Source organism: Lissotriton vulgaris, unplaced genomic scaffold (assembly GCF_964263255.1).
Source record: "Lissotriton vulgaris unplaced genomic scaffold, aLisVul1.2 SCAFFOLD_2093, whole genome shotgun sequence".
Taxonomy (NCBI): Eukaryota; Metazoa; Chordata; class Amphibia; order Caudata; family Salamandridae; genus Lissotriton; species Lissotriton vulgaris.
This window is the reverse complement of record NW_028246778.1, coordinates 226,326-244,002: the sequence shown is the minus strand read 5'-3', so window position 1 is coordinate 244,002 and position 17,677 is coordinate 226,326. Positions and strand designations below refer to the sequence as shown.

The 17,677-nt window shown below is 48.9% G+C and overlaps 1 protein-coding gene across 4 annotated transcripts in view; it reads right to left on the bottom strand.

The window, feature by feature from the left end:
- The window catches only part of LOC147665747 (2-Hydroxyacid oxidase 2-like), a 198,796-nt gene that overhangs the window by 66,515 nt on the left and 114,604 nt on the right, over positions 1-17,677 (bottom strand). For all 4 annotated transcript variants that reach the window (XM_086949548.1, XM_086949551.1, XM_086949549.1 and 1 more), the window contains one exon: positions 5,007-5,160. In XM_086949548.1, the coding sequence (XP_086805674.1) occupies positions 5,007-5,160 (154 nt within the window). The remainder of the gene's footprint in view (positions 1-5,006; positions 5,161-17,677) is intronic.

The following is a 17,677-nucleotide window of genomic DNA, read 5'->3' as shown; positions in this document are numbered from 1 at the left end:
TTGAAAAATATAAAACAGCAACCACAGGGTTGAATGAAAAAGATGAAATCTGGTCTTTATTGTAAAGCTGTGTGAAATTGGAATGTAACAAACTGTAAATTTGTTCCTTGATATGACATGTAACGGATACTGTGGAAATATAGTAATTGAAAACATTGTTTAGATTGTGAGGAGCGACTGACCACTTAATTAAAAATATATATATACTATCACTTTAGACTATATTATGAAATTAGCCTCATAATATAACATGATCTATAAGTAAAGCATAGAACTTATAACCCGTTTTTTTCATAAATATGGGGTATTCTAATGAGGGTAGCCATCAGTAATGCCTTTCTTAACAGAGAACCGAAATAGTCCCTCATTTGTGTTAATGTGGGTAAACAAGAAGTAGTATAAGTCCCCTTCTCGGTTTCCGTATATCCAACCCCGGAAATGAGAGTCCTTCCTTAGTGTCGTTTAAATAATAGAGGCGGACATACACAAACACTCCAGAGAGTCGACCGATTTGGAGACACGGAGAGACAATACTAAACGTAAGTGTTATGCGCCTGCTAGAGACTTAACAAACGCGGTATGCACATAACGCGGTGCTTATTAAAACGGGTCATGTTTACATATTTTTCAGACCCCGGGGAGAGAGGAACGCGCACTGCTGAGGCTTTCACTCGTGATTGAGCACTTAGAAATAATTAAAGAGGCGCTGTGAGCACGAGCTGAGTAAGTCCGGTCCCAATTCTTTTAGAAAGCTTGGTTGGAACCGTGAGCCAAATGGTTGGTTTACTTTTCACACAACGCGGTACTTATGAAAACGGGTCATGTTTACATATTTTTCAGACCCCGGGGAGAGAGGAACGCGCACTACTGAGGCTTTCACCCGTGATTGAGCAATTAGAAATAATTAAAGAGGCGCTTGGAGCGCGAGCGTAGTAAGTCCGTTCCCAATTCATTTAGAAAGCTTGGTTGGAACCGTGAGCCAAATGGTTGGTTTACTTTTACTTATATTGGTCTCTTTCACCAGATGCTGAAGTCGTGAAGCTTACGGACATAGCAATATTATCATTGTTTGGATTGCCGAGTACGCAGAGAGTATTTACACATATCAAAAGAGCCCATGAAAAAGTTGATAAGGGTTCTCGACTTTAATACCGGGTAAATACCAATACAATTTGATAACGCTTACTGAGTTAGAAAGTCTTTTGTAAAATATATGTAACCAGAAACAACAGAGGGTATCTATAGAAATCAGCGAGATCTAGATACAATGCTCTTACTTGTTTAATGAATTTAATTGTACTAACAAATGGCAGGTTACAAGGGTCAGTCCGCTCACAGAAGGAATACTTTATAAACTATGTTTGATTGAATGTCCACATGTAAATATGTAGATAGGTATTTTTGGTTATTAATTTTTGGACCTTGAAAATGATGTCTGTTTCCCTTCTTTTTAATTGTTGTTTGTATAGATGGATTGTGAATAGCCCTAGTCCTGAAGAGGCCAGAATTGATTGGCTGAAACGCGTCGACCATACAGAGACAGCAGATACATATAAATAATTTTGATTAATTTGAATAGTGTGTTGAGGGATCTTTAAGACATTGGGTTAAATTATTTCCACCTAATTGTTTTCCTCATATGAGTCTGCGTGATCTCAATAGGAATGTCTGTTTAAGGTTTTGGTGAGACATCCTAACTCGAAACGAAGGGCTTCTATTCTGTTGTATATATGTAAAAACTATTTGTATATACAAACGTGTTTTGAAATCGGAAATGATAGATATATAAATTTTCTTACTTGATAAAAATAAAAAATAAAAATCATTTGGTAATAACCGCTTACGTGTCTGTGGGTCACGATGAGATAGGAGGCTATATAAAAGAGATATATATACTTAGTGTGGTCATAGTGATATAAACACTAATATAGGGAATACTTTAATTTTATTCCTTATTATTTCAAATTATAATGCATACCGTATAACCAAGGTACCAATTTCTTATTTGAGTCTACATTACCCAGGTACCCTTTGGTTTAATGGGTTTCCCCTGTCCTACATAGAGTATTGTAGGCATGGATCAGCATCTTGAACTGCCGTCTAATCTGAGTGGGAGCCAGTGCAGCTTCTGTGGATGGAGTGTGATGTGGGTCCTTCTGGGGACATCAACCTTCCTCCAGGTATGAGACAGTGACAGGAGCGATGCGCCTGCCAATCAAGCCTCCTTGTGCAAATCTCAGGGTGGTAGAGGGAGAGTGTTGACCCCCTCAATGACAGAAAGGCTGGGAGGGCACTGGCAGTCCGGCACAGGGCATGCGGAGGAGCCAGAGACATGGGATGAGGCCTAGTGACCTCTGTGTGTGTGGGGAGGGGTAAGGCCTGGCAGTAGGTGTCTGTGCTGAGCATGAAGTGTGTTCAAAGCTTCTAATGCTATAGTGTATAGTGTGCCACACATGAGTGTGTGTGCGTGAGTACTTCCACTCTTGCCTTTGCAGCAGCAGTCTCTGTGTGTGGACAAAGGACACTGCTGTGTGTGAAGGCAGCGGTTGCTGGGTAGAAGGGAAGCTTGCAGTGCTGCTGCCTGTGTGACACCTAATGCGCAAGTGAGGGACGCTGGCACTCCTGCGGTCCGTGAAGGACCGATCCATTGTGTGGGGAGGTTGCATTGCTACTTACCTGCTGTACCTAACCCGCGAGTGAGGTAAGTTTAGTTTGCTGTTCCCTGTGTCACCTTGTCTGTATTGTCTAACACTCTCTCTTCAGGCACTCTTCCTTCCAGTGCTTCGCCCCCTTCCTCCCCTCCACATGCACCCACACAGGCACCCTGTTGAGGAGCGACACGACGGTCCCTTGGCTTGGATGTCACACATGACACTGAGCAGTCATGCGTGACTGCAGCGATGCTTGCGCAGACCTCACTGCAACCACAGCTCTCCTGGGACTCACACCACATCCTCAGATAGATCTCAAATAGTCATGCTGCAGTGTGGTAGGCCACAGACACCAGGTGCTTCAAGCAGGGACAGCACGTCAGCACCAATCCATGAAGGGAGACAGGATGCGGGGGCTTGGTCAAGGTAGCTCCAGGTACTCACCGGAGTGATCCTTGTACTGGTAATCCTTGGCTGCCCCTCCACAGCGCTCAAATTTTGAAATGCAGATTACCACTTGCTGCACACACTGCGGGTTGATTTCGCTATCACTGCGCTTGCCGATGACATAGCATAAAGCCCTTTAGATAATTAATCCACTTCCTCCCCCTCTGCTCCTAAGGTTTTCAGAAGAACCAGGAAGCACTGTAATTCGGTCCCTCCTTCCACATTTACGAACATAATGCATGAGTGCCCACCCAAATCTCGCCCATCTGACCCTGGGGCAAGTCAGAGCCAACCCTGTAAGAAGCCAGTCTGCCTGTGGGCAGTCTCCTGGGCACTTTCAAGCAGCAACGAAGGAGAATTTAGAGAAGCTCTCAAGAAATACAAAAAGGACACCACTTACCAGGAAAGGGCAGCTTTGCAAAATCTCACAAAAAAGACATACTTATGAGAGCTGCACAACATTTGTGTTCCTCTAGCATAATTTTTTGAACATTTTGCATTACTCTTTTACACGAAATGTAACACTTTATCAGGAGTGCACCACTCGCTGTAAATATTTACTGTGAACACAAGGGAACATCATGAACGACAGAGTGCGAGCAGCTGTTGTTTGTGGTGCTTTTGCTTTTTTGCATTATTTTTGGGGCAAAATGCATCTTTCATCCACAGTAAACACAAAGATGCATTTTGTGCTAAAACACAGTGCAAAATGCCACTGTTACATTACTCAAGACCAAGCTTAACTTTGCTGAAATTTCACATAATTCGCACACCCCTGGTATTCATGAAGGAGGAGGATGGAGGAGGTGTGTGTGTGTGTGTGTGTAGTATACTTGTAAAGCGCACAGCTGCCCCAGCAACGGGGCGTCCCGGCACTGTATAACGCTGTGGAACCCTTCCTGGCTCTCCCTGTGAGATGCCCCTCCTGGGCACCCCCAAGGTGAAGCCAGGCAATCCCAGTGTTGTTGGGGCCATAGTGGAGATTAAGCAAGCTATTGCCCAGAGTTGCAGCGTGGGACCCATGATTAGAGTAGGCGCCGAGGCGAGAATTATCGAGTTTGTGGACATTGAGCCCAAGACCCTGCCGCGTCGGGACTTGAACCCTGGTCCCGGGCCTGATCTCTGCTTCAGAGTCTGCCGCACTAACCAGTGAGCCACACTTCTCCACAGGTAACATTATTATTCTCCAAAGAAAAGTCAACATGAAGACGCCACTGCGCCAACTACAGGACGAGTACTGCTATAAAACACTGGATTCTGATCCAATGCACAGGATCCAGTTGCTTCTGAAACAAAATCTGGAAAGCTTGTGCCATAAAGGCCATCTTACTGCAGAAGAAACAGTAACTACCTATTCATGGAGCACCCAAGATTGTCCAAATTCTATTAGTCTCCCGAAAATTCACATGGGGGACATTGTACCACCGGACCGCCAGATCATCTCAGAGATAGGTTTGGTCAGTTCCAGTCTTGGGGAATATTTGTTCTGACAGCTACAACCCTTCACGTCCGACGCTCGGACAAAGGATGCTTTAAACAAACTCCATGAGAGTGACTGGAAGCCAAATTTCATTTGGCAACAATAGATGTCGTCAGCCTGTACACTTCAATAAAAAAAAAAAAGAAGGGATTCAGACAGGTAAACACACTTTATCCACTGGCACACTCTACAGCCAACAACGTGACCATTCTAGACATGCTGCTAAACGGGAGCCTAAACAATAATATATTCATAATTTAAAAGGAGATATCTATGTACAAGAACAAGGTACAGCGATGGGCACCACGTATGCACCACCATATGCCTCTCTCTTCGTAGATCGAGAGACACTGTTCCTGGAGTGAGGAGCTCTCTGAATACACCCCCCTTTAACCCCCCAGGCCTCTTCCCCACAGCCTGCTCTGTACCTCTTAAATGCCAGGAGATTGTCATCTCGGGTGCAGCACTCATCCGCTCCTGCCGCATAGTACTCCCAGGTGGCCTTGGGAAGGTGATCCTTGGCGTAGTCTTCAAAGTCAGACAGGCATATCAGCGGCATCGTAGAATGCGGACCTTTGCAAACTGTGAACGAGAGGACAGGTTTGGGTGTCACACAACATGCGGCATCACAGGTAGACTCACACAAGAGACTGTCATAGTCTGAAAGAAATCCACTTACCGAAGCCGGTTGGGGTGGCAGCAAACACTTGATAACAGTTTAAAAATCTGACTGGGAGGTGAACATCCTACTTAACTTGTTACAACCCTCTCCAATGCAACAAAAAAGTATACAAAAAATATGTACCGTGCCGCAGTCTGCTATGGCCTACTTCTCAGTAAGAATGTTCTTCTGAGAGAAAGGCTCCGCTTCCTTTTTCGAGGAAGTCCAAGTGAGGACTGTTCCTATAGTAGCACGGAAAAAGCCAATATGCAAATGTCTGATGTTAGTCCATAGAAGCACAGCAGGTGATAAAACAATGTGGCCTGGGTGACCACGGGCACCCAAGATTATCCTCTCCCATGGTGTACTTCCCACACTATGTTCTTACTGCCTTGAAACTGTATTTTTCTAACATAGCATTCCCTGGCACACTTGGAAGTAAGAAACGACTACGAAGATATGTTTATTCCATCTGAGACTGTATAAGAATTCCATGTTTCAGCTGTAACTTAGGGAGGACTCCTCAATGCTGAGAGACACCCCTAAGGACAGAAGAGCCATACGCCTTCTTATCTGCTTTCGCAATGACACAAGGGCTGGGCTTCAGGGGCTTAGTGCAAGCTCCTACAGCCCCTGTGGCGCAGGGGGCCCGCAAATCTTTCAGGGAGCCCTGAACCTTTCTGGGGGTCCCATTAAGCCTAAGGTCAATGACAATCAGAGAGATCTGGGAGATGGAGCCCCTCTTCATATGCTGTAGAGAGGACCCATCATTTTGCGTTACGTCACTACTGTGCTCGTCCTGGATAAGCTGGGGAGAAGGTAAAGGAGATTTGGGTACGTTTTCAAAGACCGTCAGTAAATACGAAACAGGATTCTCAAAGCCCATTCATGAAATGTTAGATACATTTTTGCATTAAATTAAATAATAATTGCATCGGCAATTCGAAGGCAGACTTTAGCAATTGTTCCTTGCACCTCTGTCCTGATGAGGCCCAACTAGGGCTGAAACATGTCAACAAGTGGAGAAGGAGGAACCCGTTGAATATCGAATCAAATTTAATAATAGACACGCGCACATAGAAAGTGTTTTTTGAGGTGGATAGGGTACCTCTAAAGTGCAGAGGATTGCCTCACAGTGGACCACATTGTACTGTAGGATCGGACACTTTCTATGTAAATGTGGGGGTTAGGAAACAACTATTTTTGTGTAATTCAGTATGTTTTCTAATGTATACTGTGCATATTTGTTTTGTTGGATTTTGTTCTTCAAGTTGACCCAAAAAATCATTATTGGTCTTAACCAGACAAAAAATTAAAAGAAATGAACTGTGGTTATAACTTGGAATGAGCATGGGGATGTGACTTTATTGAAATATATGTTAATATGAAGGGACATTGTACCAGTATATAGGAGTTATTGAATGTACACTATTATTAATCCATAGGCTATTTGTTTATCTGCATCACGTTTGTTTGTGCGCATATTTATATATGTGTATGCACCAGAATCGATCCGATCAGGTAAGTATGTTTTAAGGAAGAAATACTTTAGGTTTCAAAAATGGACACAGTGCAATTTTTATAGGCAGTAATATTATTTTATGGAGGAAAAACAAATACTGCATATAGGTGAGTACAGGACGAGGTCCAAGGCGCCACCAGCAGGTCACCTACAGCGGCACTAGAGCAGCGGGGTGAGAGTGGCGCAATACAGCGTCAGGTGCCCAATGTTAGTCAATGGGGATCGAGCGGTTCACAAAGAGGCTGAAGGTTTGGATTCGGAGGCCAGTCGGTCTGAGTCAACAGGGAGCTCAGGCCTCATGATGCTAGGGGACGTGAAGAAACCTTCGGTCTACTAACGCTCAGGCCAGGGGCATAGGGTGCAGAAGTGCCTTGAAGCATCAGGTGCTCCTCACAGGAGACACTCGCAGTAGATCGGGCCGGCACACAAAGGATACCGGCAGTGTCCATAGCTGGAAACCCCAAGGTGGGTTTATGTCTGGGGACCAGGCTGGCACCATTGGCCACTTCAACTCAGGCTAGGTGGCTCGGGGGTGTGGTGCTTTCTGGTGTCGGGTCCTTGACGGTCCACAGTCCTCAAAGGTCGGTCTGTGGAGCCTGCACGGTGCAGGGGAACAGTTCCAATGTCCACAGGAGTTCCAGCGTCTTGTTAGAAGTGCTTGCAGTCCTCCCAGGATTTTGGAGGCTCAGCAGCTTGCAGGACGAGCAGACTTCGGTGCAATTGTTGGGAATAGGCAAACAGCTGGCAGAGTTGGCGCCAAGTCAGTTTCTGCTTTTGTGCTTCTTTTGGACCGGGAGGACCCGAGTTCTTGGTGCCAGGGGCTCCCCTAAATACTTGAATTAGGTGCATTAAGGGAGTGTAGAGTAGTAGCCAATGGTAAATGTAATGTAATGTAAATGTAAATTGATACTTGTATAGCGCACTACTCACCCGCAAGGGTCTCAAGGCGCTTGTACGAATACCGCTGTGGAACCCATCCTGGCTTTCCCTGTGAGGCGTCCACTCCGGGGCTCCCCCAAGGTGGAGGCCAGGCATCCTTAGCGTTGTGGGGGCCGTTGTGGAGATTAAGAAGCTATTGCCCAGAGTTGCAGAGTGGGACTCCATGATTGGAATAGGCACTGAGGCGAGAATTATCAGGTCCGTGGAATTTTGAGCCCAAGACCCGCCGAGGTGGGGAATTGAACCCTGGTCCCGGGCTAGACTTCTGCATCAGGGTCTGCCGCTCTAACCATTGAGCCACACTTCTCCATGGTGTAACTATACCCCTACATGACCACTTCCTGTGGGAGGTGGGCATAAACCTGTCCCAAGGTTCCTATGTTTGCCATTACAAAGATGGCAGACTCTGAAATGTTGTGTTCACATCAGGTAGCCCACCTTAGGGGAGGAACTAGCCGGAGGATGAACACGCCTCTCTGACTAGTTTTCTCCCCCGTCCAGGTACCAAATGGGCCCTCGGCAGCGGGGGGCCATCCATCTGAGGGATGCCCGATATGCATACCAAAGGCGCGGGCTCTTTGAAGGTCATCCTGTTGGAGGGGGTATAAACCCCTCTGCCTGACAGGCTTTGTTTATGATCTCCTGAGAGCAAAGGCCCTCACCCCTGGGGGTCAGAAACTCGTCTGTGTTGGCAGGCTGGTCAGGACCAGACAGCCAGCACACTAGTAGTTGGTAGGTTTTCAGGGGACGCCTCTAAGCTGCCCTGTGGGTGCATGTATTGATAAATCCAGCACTAGAATCAGTGTCGGCTTATTAATACGAGATGTTTGATACCAAACATCTTTGGTTCCAATGAAGCCATCAAGTAGCGGGGGAACCCGTTTTGACGGGTACCCAGCACATGTACTTAAAGTGGCGTCCCTGGTCACTTGTGCTGCCAGCATTTGAACTGCCCAGCTCGGGGGCAGAACTGCCCGTGCAGATATGTCCACACGTGTAATATAGTGCCTCTACCTTAGGCTCTGAGGCCTGTTGTAGGGGTGGCTTACCCCTATGCCATGCAGGGTCTGCAAGCATGGCGGAGGGTTCTTATGCAGGATCTGCCATTTTACGACCACACGGTTCATGACATGTGGTGACAATGATGTTTGGCAAACATACAAGCGATAGAATATGATGAACTGTAAGAAATGTGTATTTTAATCTTTTTAATTTGCATATACTAGTTGGTGTAGAAATGGTATTCTTTAATGTATTTTCTTAAAGAGTAAATAAAGGTGATTGTTTTTAAAGTGAGGAAACAGTTGCAAGAGCTTTTATTGTAGAACAAGCGCTCCCTGTATATTTATATTTAGTGCACCCTAACTGAGCCCAGGGCAGATTCTTTTGGGGTCACATTGGAGTAAGGTTGTACAAAGGGGAACTTTTTTGATTACGGCTTAACCCACCTGTAGGAGAGTAGGGTCTGCAATCCTATGATCACCCAGATTTTTTGCTTTTGTTTCACTGGTTTACGACTTTCTCTGGCTGTGGGCCTGCTAATCAGACCCACAGCCTGGCTGTTCTCTTTCTAAATTACGATATGTACCCTAGGTGCATTTACCAATTGGTACTGGGCCACCTTATCAGACCCCGTAACGCAGGGCATAGGTGTACCCAGGGCCGCCAGGGGCTGCAGCATGTATTATGCCACCCCTGGCTGGCCTCTTAAATTTGACACAACTGGCTGCACGACAGCTGGGGCGAAGACGTGTAACCACCCTTCGCTTTAGGTATAGTAGCCCTATATCTAACCATACAATGGACACCCGAGTCACTATCAGTCACTCCTATGGCAGGCCTTATCAATCCTGAAGGCAGAGTGCGTGGGCTCGTGTGAGCTAGGTTCAGGCCCGAGCCGAGCCCGGCTGCAGCTTGCGGAATCAAGCCCCAATAGCTGTTCCATGATAACGCGTACCATATCGGTAACTCCGGTATCGCGTTATCAAGACATGTCGAGTAAGGTGTCATACGAATCGGGGTGCTGCCCTCTCACCAACTCTGGCGATGAGGTTAGTATCCCACCCTTCTAGAGGGACACGACATGTACGTAACTGTGAACCCCGGTTAAAGTTAACTGAAGCCTCAGCTCCACAAAATGGATGCTGCCACCACAGACACAAGTCTGACCTCCTGCTGCTGGGAGTCCTTCCAGCGAGGAGCACTTGGACAAAGGGTTTCCTGTCGAGGGCGCTGTTCGCACCGTCCCAGACAGGGTTTGTGTATTCTGGGTAGGTAGGGCTTTGGCGAGAAGGTGACTGCGGAGTGGCACCCCGGTGCTCACTACGCATCTACCGGTTGGAACCAGTTCCAGGGGCGACAGCCCTGGCCTGGGGAAAGCCCGGCAGGGGAGAGGGGCGTAACTACCCCCCTTCCTGGTCCCACCCTTAGGGCAGGACCTAGTCATGTACCCACCCCTTTCTTTAGGATAAAGACCGGAGCGGGGACCCTTCCAAATTAGATCATCTTTGAATCAAGAATACTTTCTACGAAAGGACTTCAAGACTCTTCTCAAGATTTCTCCCTTGTGGCTAAGGAGTAGTCACCCTGCATCAGCGGGCACCAACTAAGAACTCTGCGGTTTGCTGCAAGTCCTTCCTCAAGGATCCGACGGCCCAGCTCGACGAGAACCGGCTTCCCTGGCACCTCTGACCTCTACCCACGTCATCAGCTCAGCTGTGATCTGTGGGTGCGACGAGACCTCGAGGGACCGGCCATCATCAGAACCTGCACGCTCTTAAAAACCAGCACGACCATCGAGGTAACTCTCTGGTGAGTGCTCTGGGGTCCGAGAAGCCCCGACCCTGAGCCGCTCTAGCACCGAAGTGCAGTCTCCCAGCATCTCCACGATCTGCGTGGGGCCCTTCTGCTCGCTGCTCAGCACGTTGTCTGGTCACTCGCCGCTGGCTTGTGCCCTTCTGTGACGACATCCGAGAATCATCACTGCTGGTCTGGTTGCTCCAGACTGGCCCTTGCTTCCATCTTTGCGAGAAGCACCCCGGACCCTCCTGGTCCACTCAAGACGCCATCTTAGGCCCACCCCGTGGCCCTGAGATCTGCCAAGGCTTGTTGCCCCATCCTGGGCCCAGCGACGCCGACAGCATCATCCTTCGTGGGACAGCTCGCACCTCCACCGTGGTCGCCGACAACGCCTCCTGGTCCGTGAGACTGCAGAGCCTAGCGTCGCCCACTCACCTAGTCGAGGTGACGGCCAACCGGTGCCTTCCTGGTACCCTCTGACTACTGGCTAGTAGTACGAACTTGGTCCCCTCTGCTTTCAGGTTTCATCAATCTCCGATCCAGGCTTGGATCTCTACGAACTATTCAGCACTGGTCGCCGGCCAGCAACTCCTTTCTTCCGGCTCCTGGCTCGTCAGCGAAGACCCCGACGCCTGTAAGACTTGTGCAGCCGCAGCCCTCGTGGCTAGGTAACTCGGCATTTCGGTGCCTGCATAGCCTCCTTACTCTAGGGTCCCGAGTCCCTCGCTTCCGACTTGCCTTATCGGGTCCGCCCGAGACCTTAACCTTTCCGTGTCCTCGGACACTTGTTTTAATTGTGCACTTGAAGTATTTGCTAAAGAGATTTGGTTTGTGCTTAGTACCCTGTCCTCATAAAGAGTACAGGGCTGTTGTGATTCTTAATAAATATCCTGTTTATTTTCATAACACTTGTGTGGTGTCCTTTCACTGGGTGTTCAAGGGGTACATGTGTGGTAAACAGCTGGCTTAACACGCCCTCTCGAGTCTTTAGCCTTAGACTGCTCGTATCCACGCTACTAGGATAGCTGGTCTATAGGTTGACTTACAACCAGACACCATAAGGGTCGTTGGAACGATACATAGCGGTCGCTAGAATAGCGAACGTTGCATATCGGGCCAACTTCTCACATTGGTGAGCAGCGGTTGGGATTTGAGCTTGCTGTTGTTTTACCACACGTATCCTAAGAATATCTTGTTGAAAGATCGCATAAGTACTGTTAGTACATATAACTAAAGCTTAGAATACTCTGAGTTCTACTGAACCAGCTGTTGTAGCTCCTCAAGGCTTAGCACACCTTGGCTGCAACTCTTAGCAAGGGAACAGTAGGAAAACACATAGTGTAGGTAGGTGCATCACTTACACCACACTAGAAGCAGTATGTCGGACAAAGGAGGAAACTCTGAGTCTCCCCTTGTGTCAGTTGACCCTCCACAGGTCATCCCTTCAAGATATACTGCGCTTAACTTCCATGAGTTACGACAAGTATGTACCTCTAGGAAGATTAAGCAAGGGGCTAACCCCACCACCTCCTTTCTGATTGGTCTCCTCGAGACTTATGATGCCAGAAAGGCTGAGAAGCTTCTTAGCCATTCTAATCCAGAAGGAGACATGCCTCCCCTCGAGGGAACCCGAGACGATCCTGACCTCATCCACCTCGCAACTGAGAACGAAGATGGGGAGGAAGATGAGGATGAGGATCTCTCTGGGGATGAGGCAGATAAGGGACAGGTAGAAGTCATCAGACTAAGCAGGTCCAACTTAAGCAAACATGATAGCGGTACTGGGGGACCCCTGGGGCCACTATCAGGTCAGCTTAACATTGGGAATGGACGAGCCAGATCTCTGTCGAGAGGCTCTGGCAGATCCCTTCAAACCAATGGCTCTCACAACTCGTCTCAGAGAGGGATGACGTCCCCCCAGAGGAGAGTGTACGAAGCTAAGGAAAGGGCAGCTAATCTAAGGATTGAAAGGGAAGAACTTGCCCTGGCCAAGGAGAGGCTTGCCTTTGCAAGAGAGCAACAGTTAAGTGGGGTAGTCCCCACTGGTGGCAGCAATGTACCTAGTAATAGGGAAAAGAGTTTCGATACGAAACACCTTGGTAAGATAGTGCCCCCCTTTAAACAAGGGGACGACATCCACAAATGGATTACTGCTTTGGAGAGGGCCTGCACTGTGCAGGGCGTTCCCCAGAGTCAGTGGGCAGCTATCTTGTGGCTCTCCTTTGAAGGAAAAGGAAGAGACAAGCTCCTCACCACAAGGCTAGAGGATGCTAACAATTACCAAATCTTGAAAAATACGCTCGTTGAAGGGTTCGGCCTAACCACTGAACAGTACAGGGTGCTGTTCAGGGATACCCAGAAAACGCAGTCTCAAGATTGGTCTGATTTTGTCGATTGTGCCACTAAGGCTTTTGAGGGCTGGTTGCTGGGCAGTAAGGTTACTGATTACGAAGGATTGTATAATTTGATGATGAGAGAACAAATTTTAAACAATTGTCAGAACCAGTTGTTGCATCAGCATCTTGTCGACTCGGATCTGACCTCTCCCCAAGAATTGGGAAAGAAGGCAGACAGATGGGTTCGTACGAGAGTTAAACAGAACCAGGGCCAGAATCAAGGTGGTCAGAAGAAAGCAGACCAGAAGGGTAAAGATTCTAAAGGGGAACAAAATGACCAGAAGTCTTCGACAGGTCCCCAACAACCCAAAGAGGGTGGGGGTCAGGCTCCCCAAAAGAAGAAAGAAGGCCAATCCAAAAGATGGTGCCAGTACTGTAAAAGTAAATCTCACTGGTTTAGTGAGTGCACCAAGAAAGGAGGAGGGCAGACTCCTGCCACTGCAGCCCCTAAGGCACCTGTGCCCCCTAGTACAGTCAGCAGTGGTAGTGCGCCTCCCAAGGGTTTAGTAGGGTTAACCCTGGGTTCTGAGGGGCGTGACAACTTAGTTGGCACACTCACTCAGGCTGTCCTTGTCAGTACAGGGGACGTGGACGTGTCCCCTGACGTAAGCCCCAATTCTTTGGGCAAATACCGACAGACGCCTTTCATAAATGGAAAGATGGCTCAGGCCTATAGGGACACTTGTGCCAGCGTCACCATGGTGACGCCTAACTTTGTGGACCCTGGACAGATCATGCCAGGTACAGAATTCCTGGTGACCAATGCAAGCAATGTCACTACCAATCACAGTATGGCAATTGTAGCTTTCTCCTGGGGAGGGGTAACTGGCCAAAAGAAGGTTGTAGTTAGTCCAGACCTCCCAGTGGATTGTTTGTTGGGCAATGATTTGGAGTCGTCACAATGGTCAGAAGTGGAGCACCGGACTCACATGGAAATGTTAGGTTTGCCAGCACATGTGTTCGCCGTGACTAGGTCACAGGTCAGGAAATGCCCCACTGAACAGGTGCTGGATCCTGGAACAAAGGACCAGACACCTCCCAAGAAAAAGAGCAGTAGGGTTAAGGCTGCGCCTTCCCCCTTGCCCCAGGTCGAGGATCAAGTCTCGGAGGAGGCTGACCTACAGGAATTGCGGGAAACTGAGCCTAGGGAATTCGAACTTGATCAAGTTGAATTCTTGGGTTCAGGGGGACCCTCAAGGGAAGACCTGGGGAAGGACCAGTTAGACTGCCCTTCTCTTGAACCCCTCAGACAGCAGGCTGCTGCTGAGGCTGCTGGGAACGCCACAGGTACCCACAAGGTATACTGGGAAGATGGACTCCTGTACACTGAGTCAAGAGACCCCAAGCCTGGCATGACCAGGAGGCTGGTTGTACCCTTGTCTCAGCGTGGTTTCCTACTTACCTTGGCCCACGAGATTCCCTTAGCAGGTCACTTGGGCCAGACGAAAACGTGGGACAGGCTCGTCTCACACTTTCACTGGCCTCACATGAACGAAGATACCAAGGAGTTTTGCCGCTCCTGTGTCACTTGCCAAGCCAGTGGTAAGTCAGGTGGCACGACAAAGGCCCCCCTTATACCACTGCCTGTGGTGGGGGTACCCTTTGAACGGGTGGGGATCGACATCGTCGGTCCCATGGAACCACCTACAGCATCAGGGCACAAGTTTATACTGGTGGTAGTGGATCATGCCACCAGGTATCCTGAAGCTATTCCCCTTAGGACCACTACAGCCCCTGTGGTGGCAAGAGCCCTAGTTGGAGTGTTCTCCAGAGTGGGCTTCCCTAAGGAGGTCGTCTCCGACAGAGGTGCCAACTTTATGTCGAGCTACTTAACTGCTATGTGGAAGGAATGTGGTGTTAACTACAAGTTCACTACACCCTATCACCCACAATGCAATGGGCTTGTTGAGAGATTCAACAGGACCCTAAAAGGGATGATTCATGGACTACCGGAAAAGCTTCGGCGTAGATGGGACGTCCTGATCCCCTGCATCTTGTTCGCCTACAGAGAAGTCCCACAGAAGGGGGTTGGCTACAGCCCTTTTGAACTTTTGTACGGGCATCCTGTAAGGGGACCCCTGTGTTTGGTGAAGGAAGGATGGGAGAGACCTCTCAAAAAGCCTGCAACCAACATAGTGGACTATGTGCTTGGCCTCCGCTCGCGGATGGCTGAATACATGGAAAAGGCATCTGAAAACCTTAAGGCCAGCCAAGAACTCCAAAAAGCTTGGCATGACCAAAAGGCTGTCTTGACTGTTTACCAGCCCGGACAGAAGGTGTGGGTGTTGGAGCCAGTGGCCCCAGCAGCACTCAAGGACAAATGGTCCGGGCCCTACACCATCCTGGAGAAAAAGGGAGAGGTCACCTACCTGGTCGACCTGGGAACTCCCCGGAGCCCCCACAGGGTGCTCCATGTCAACAGGCTAAAAGCATATGTCGACAGGAAGGACATGAGTTTGCTCATGGCCCTAGATGAGGGACAGGAGGAGGAGAGTGACCCTCTCCCCGACCTGCTCACTCAGAATCCTGACGATGGATCGGTAGATGGTGTTGTCTTTTGTGGCAGCCTCTCCGAACATCAACAGAGCGACTGTAAACAGGTTCTTCAGTCGTTCAGACATATGTTTTCTCTAACACCCAGCCAGACCGATTGGTGTACCCATGAGGTCGACACTGGTGACAGCTTGCCCGTGAAGAGTAAAATCTACCGGCAGCCTGATCACGTTAGAGACTGCATCAAGAGTGAAGTGCAGAAAATGTTGGAGCTGGGAGTCATTGAACCCTCGGATAGCCCTTGGGCTAGTCCCGTAGTTCTAGTGCCGAAACCTCACACCCAGGGTGGTAAGAGAGAGATGAGGTTTTGCGTAGACTACAGGGGTCTCAATGCAGTCACTAAGACTGACGCCCACCCAATACCAAGGGCAGACGAGCTTATCGATAGATTGGCTTCGGCCAACTACCTAAGTACGTTTGACCTGACAGCTGGGTATTGGCAAATCAGGTTAGCTGAGGACGCCAAACCTAAAACCGCATTTTCAACCCCTGGTGGGCATTATCAGTTCGTGGTGATGCCCTTCGGTCTGAAAAATGCACCTGCCACCTTCCAACGGTTGGTGAATCAAGTCCTTACTGGGCTGGATGACTTCTGCGCGGCGTATCTTGACGATATCGCTGTCTTTAGCTCCACCTGGGAGGATCACCTGGTCCACCTGCGGAAGACGTTAGAGGCACTGCAAGCAGCAGGTCTCACTATCAAGGCCACCAAGTGCCAGATAGGGCAGACACAGGTTGTATACCTGGGCCACCTTGTAGGTGGAGGCCAGGTTCAGCCACTGGAGAGCAAGATACAGTCAATCAGGGACTGGGCTCCTCCAACCACCCAGACTCAGGTTCGAGCTTTCTTGGGCCTGACTGGATACTACCGGAAGTTTGTCAGGAACTATGGTTCCATCGTGACACCATTAAACGAACTGACAAGCAAGAAAATGCCAAAAAAGGTTCAGTGGACAGCGAGCTGTCAAAAAGCATTCGATGACCTAAAGCAGGCCATGTGCACGGCGCCTATCCTCAAGAGTCCGGACTACTCCAAACCATTCATTGTCCAAACAGATGCTTCTGAGTTGGGTGTGGGAGCTGTTCTTTCTCAACTGAATTTTGATGGTCAAGACCAGCCCATTGCTTTTATAAGCAGAAGGCTGACCCCTAGAGAGAAGAATTGGTCAGCTATTGAGAGGGAGGCCTTTGCTGTGGTTTGGGCCCTGAAGAAGCTGAGGCCATACTTGTTTGGCACTCACTTCAAGATTCAGACCGACCATAAGCCCCTCTTGTGGCTAAATCAGATGAAGGGTGAAAACCCCAAACTGCTTAGGTGGTCCATTTCCCTACAGGGGATGGACTTTATAGTGGAACACAGACCTGGTACTGATCATGGCAATGCCGATGGGCTCTCCAGATATTTCCACTTAGAACAAGAAGACTCACCTGGTCAAGGTTAGCTTAGTGTTCCGACGTTTGGGGGGGGGTCATGTAGGAGAGTAGGGTCTGCAATCCTATGATCACCCAGATTTTTTGCTTTTGTTTCACTGGTTTACGACTTTCTCTGGCTGTGGGCCTGCTAATCAGACCCACAGCCTGGCTGTTCTCTTTCTAAATTACGATATGTACCCTAGGTGCATTTACCAATTGGTACTGGGCCACCTTATCAGACCCCGTAACGCAGGGCATAGGTGTACCCAGGGCCGCCAGGGGCTGCAGCATGTATTATGCCACCCCTGGCTGGCCTCTTAAATTTGACACAACTGGCTGCACGACAGCTGGGGCGAAGACGTGTAACCACCCTTCGCTTTAGGTATAGTAGCCCTATATCTAACCATACAATGGACACCCGAGTCACTATCAGTCACTCCTATGGCAGGCCTTATCAATCCTGAAGGCAGAGTGCGTGGGCTCGTGTGAGCTAGGTTCAGGCCCGAGCCGAGCCCGGCTGCAGCTTGCGGAATCAAGCCCCAATAGCTGTTCCATGATAACGCGTACCATATCGGTAACTCCGGTATCGCGTTATCAAGACATGTCGAGTAAGGTGTCATACGAATCGGGGTGCTGCCCTCTCACCAACTCTGGCGATGAGGTTAGTATCCCACCCTTCTAGAGGGACACAACATGTACGTAACTGTGAACCCCGGTTAAAGTTAACTGAAGCCTCAGCTCCACAAAATGGATGCTGCCACCACAGACACAAGTCTGACCTCCTGCTGCTGGGAGTCCTTCCAGCGAGGAGCACTT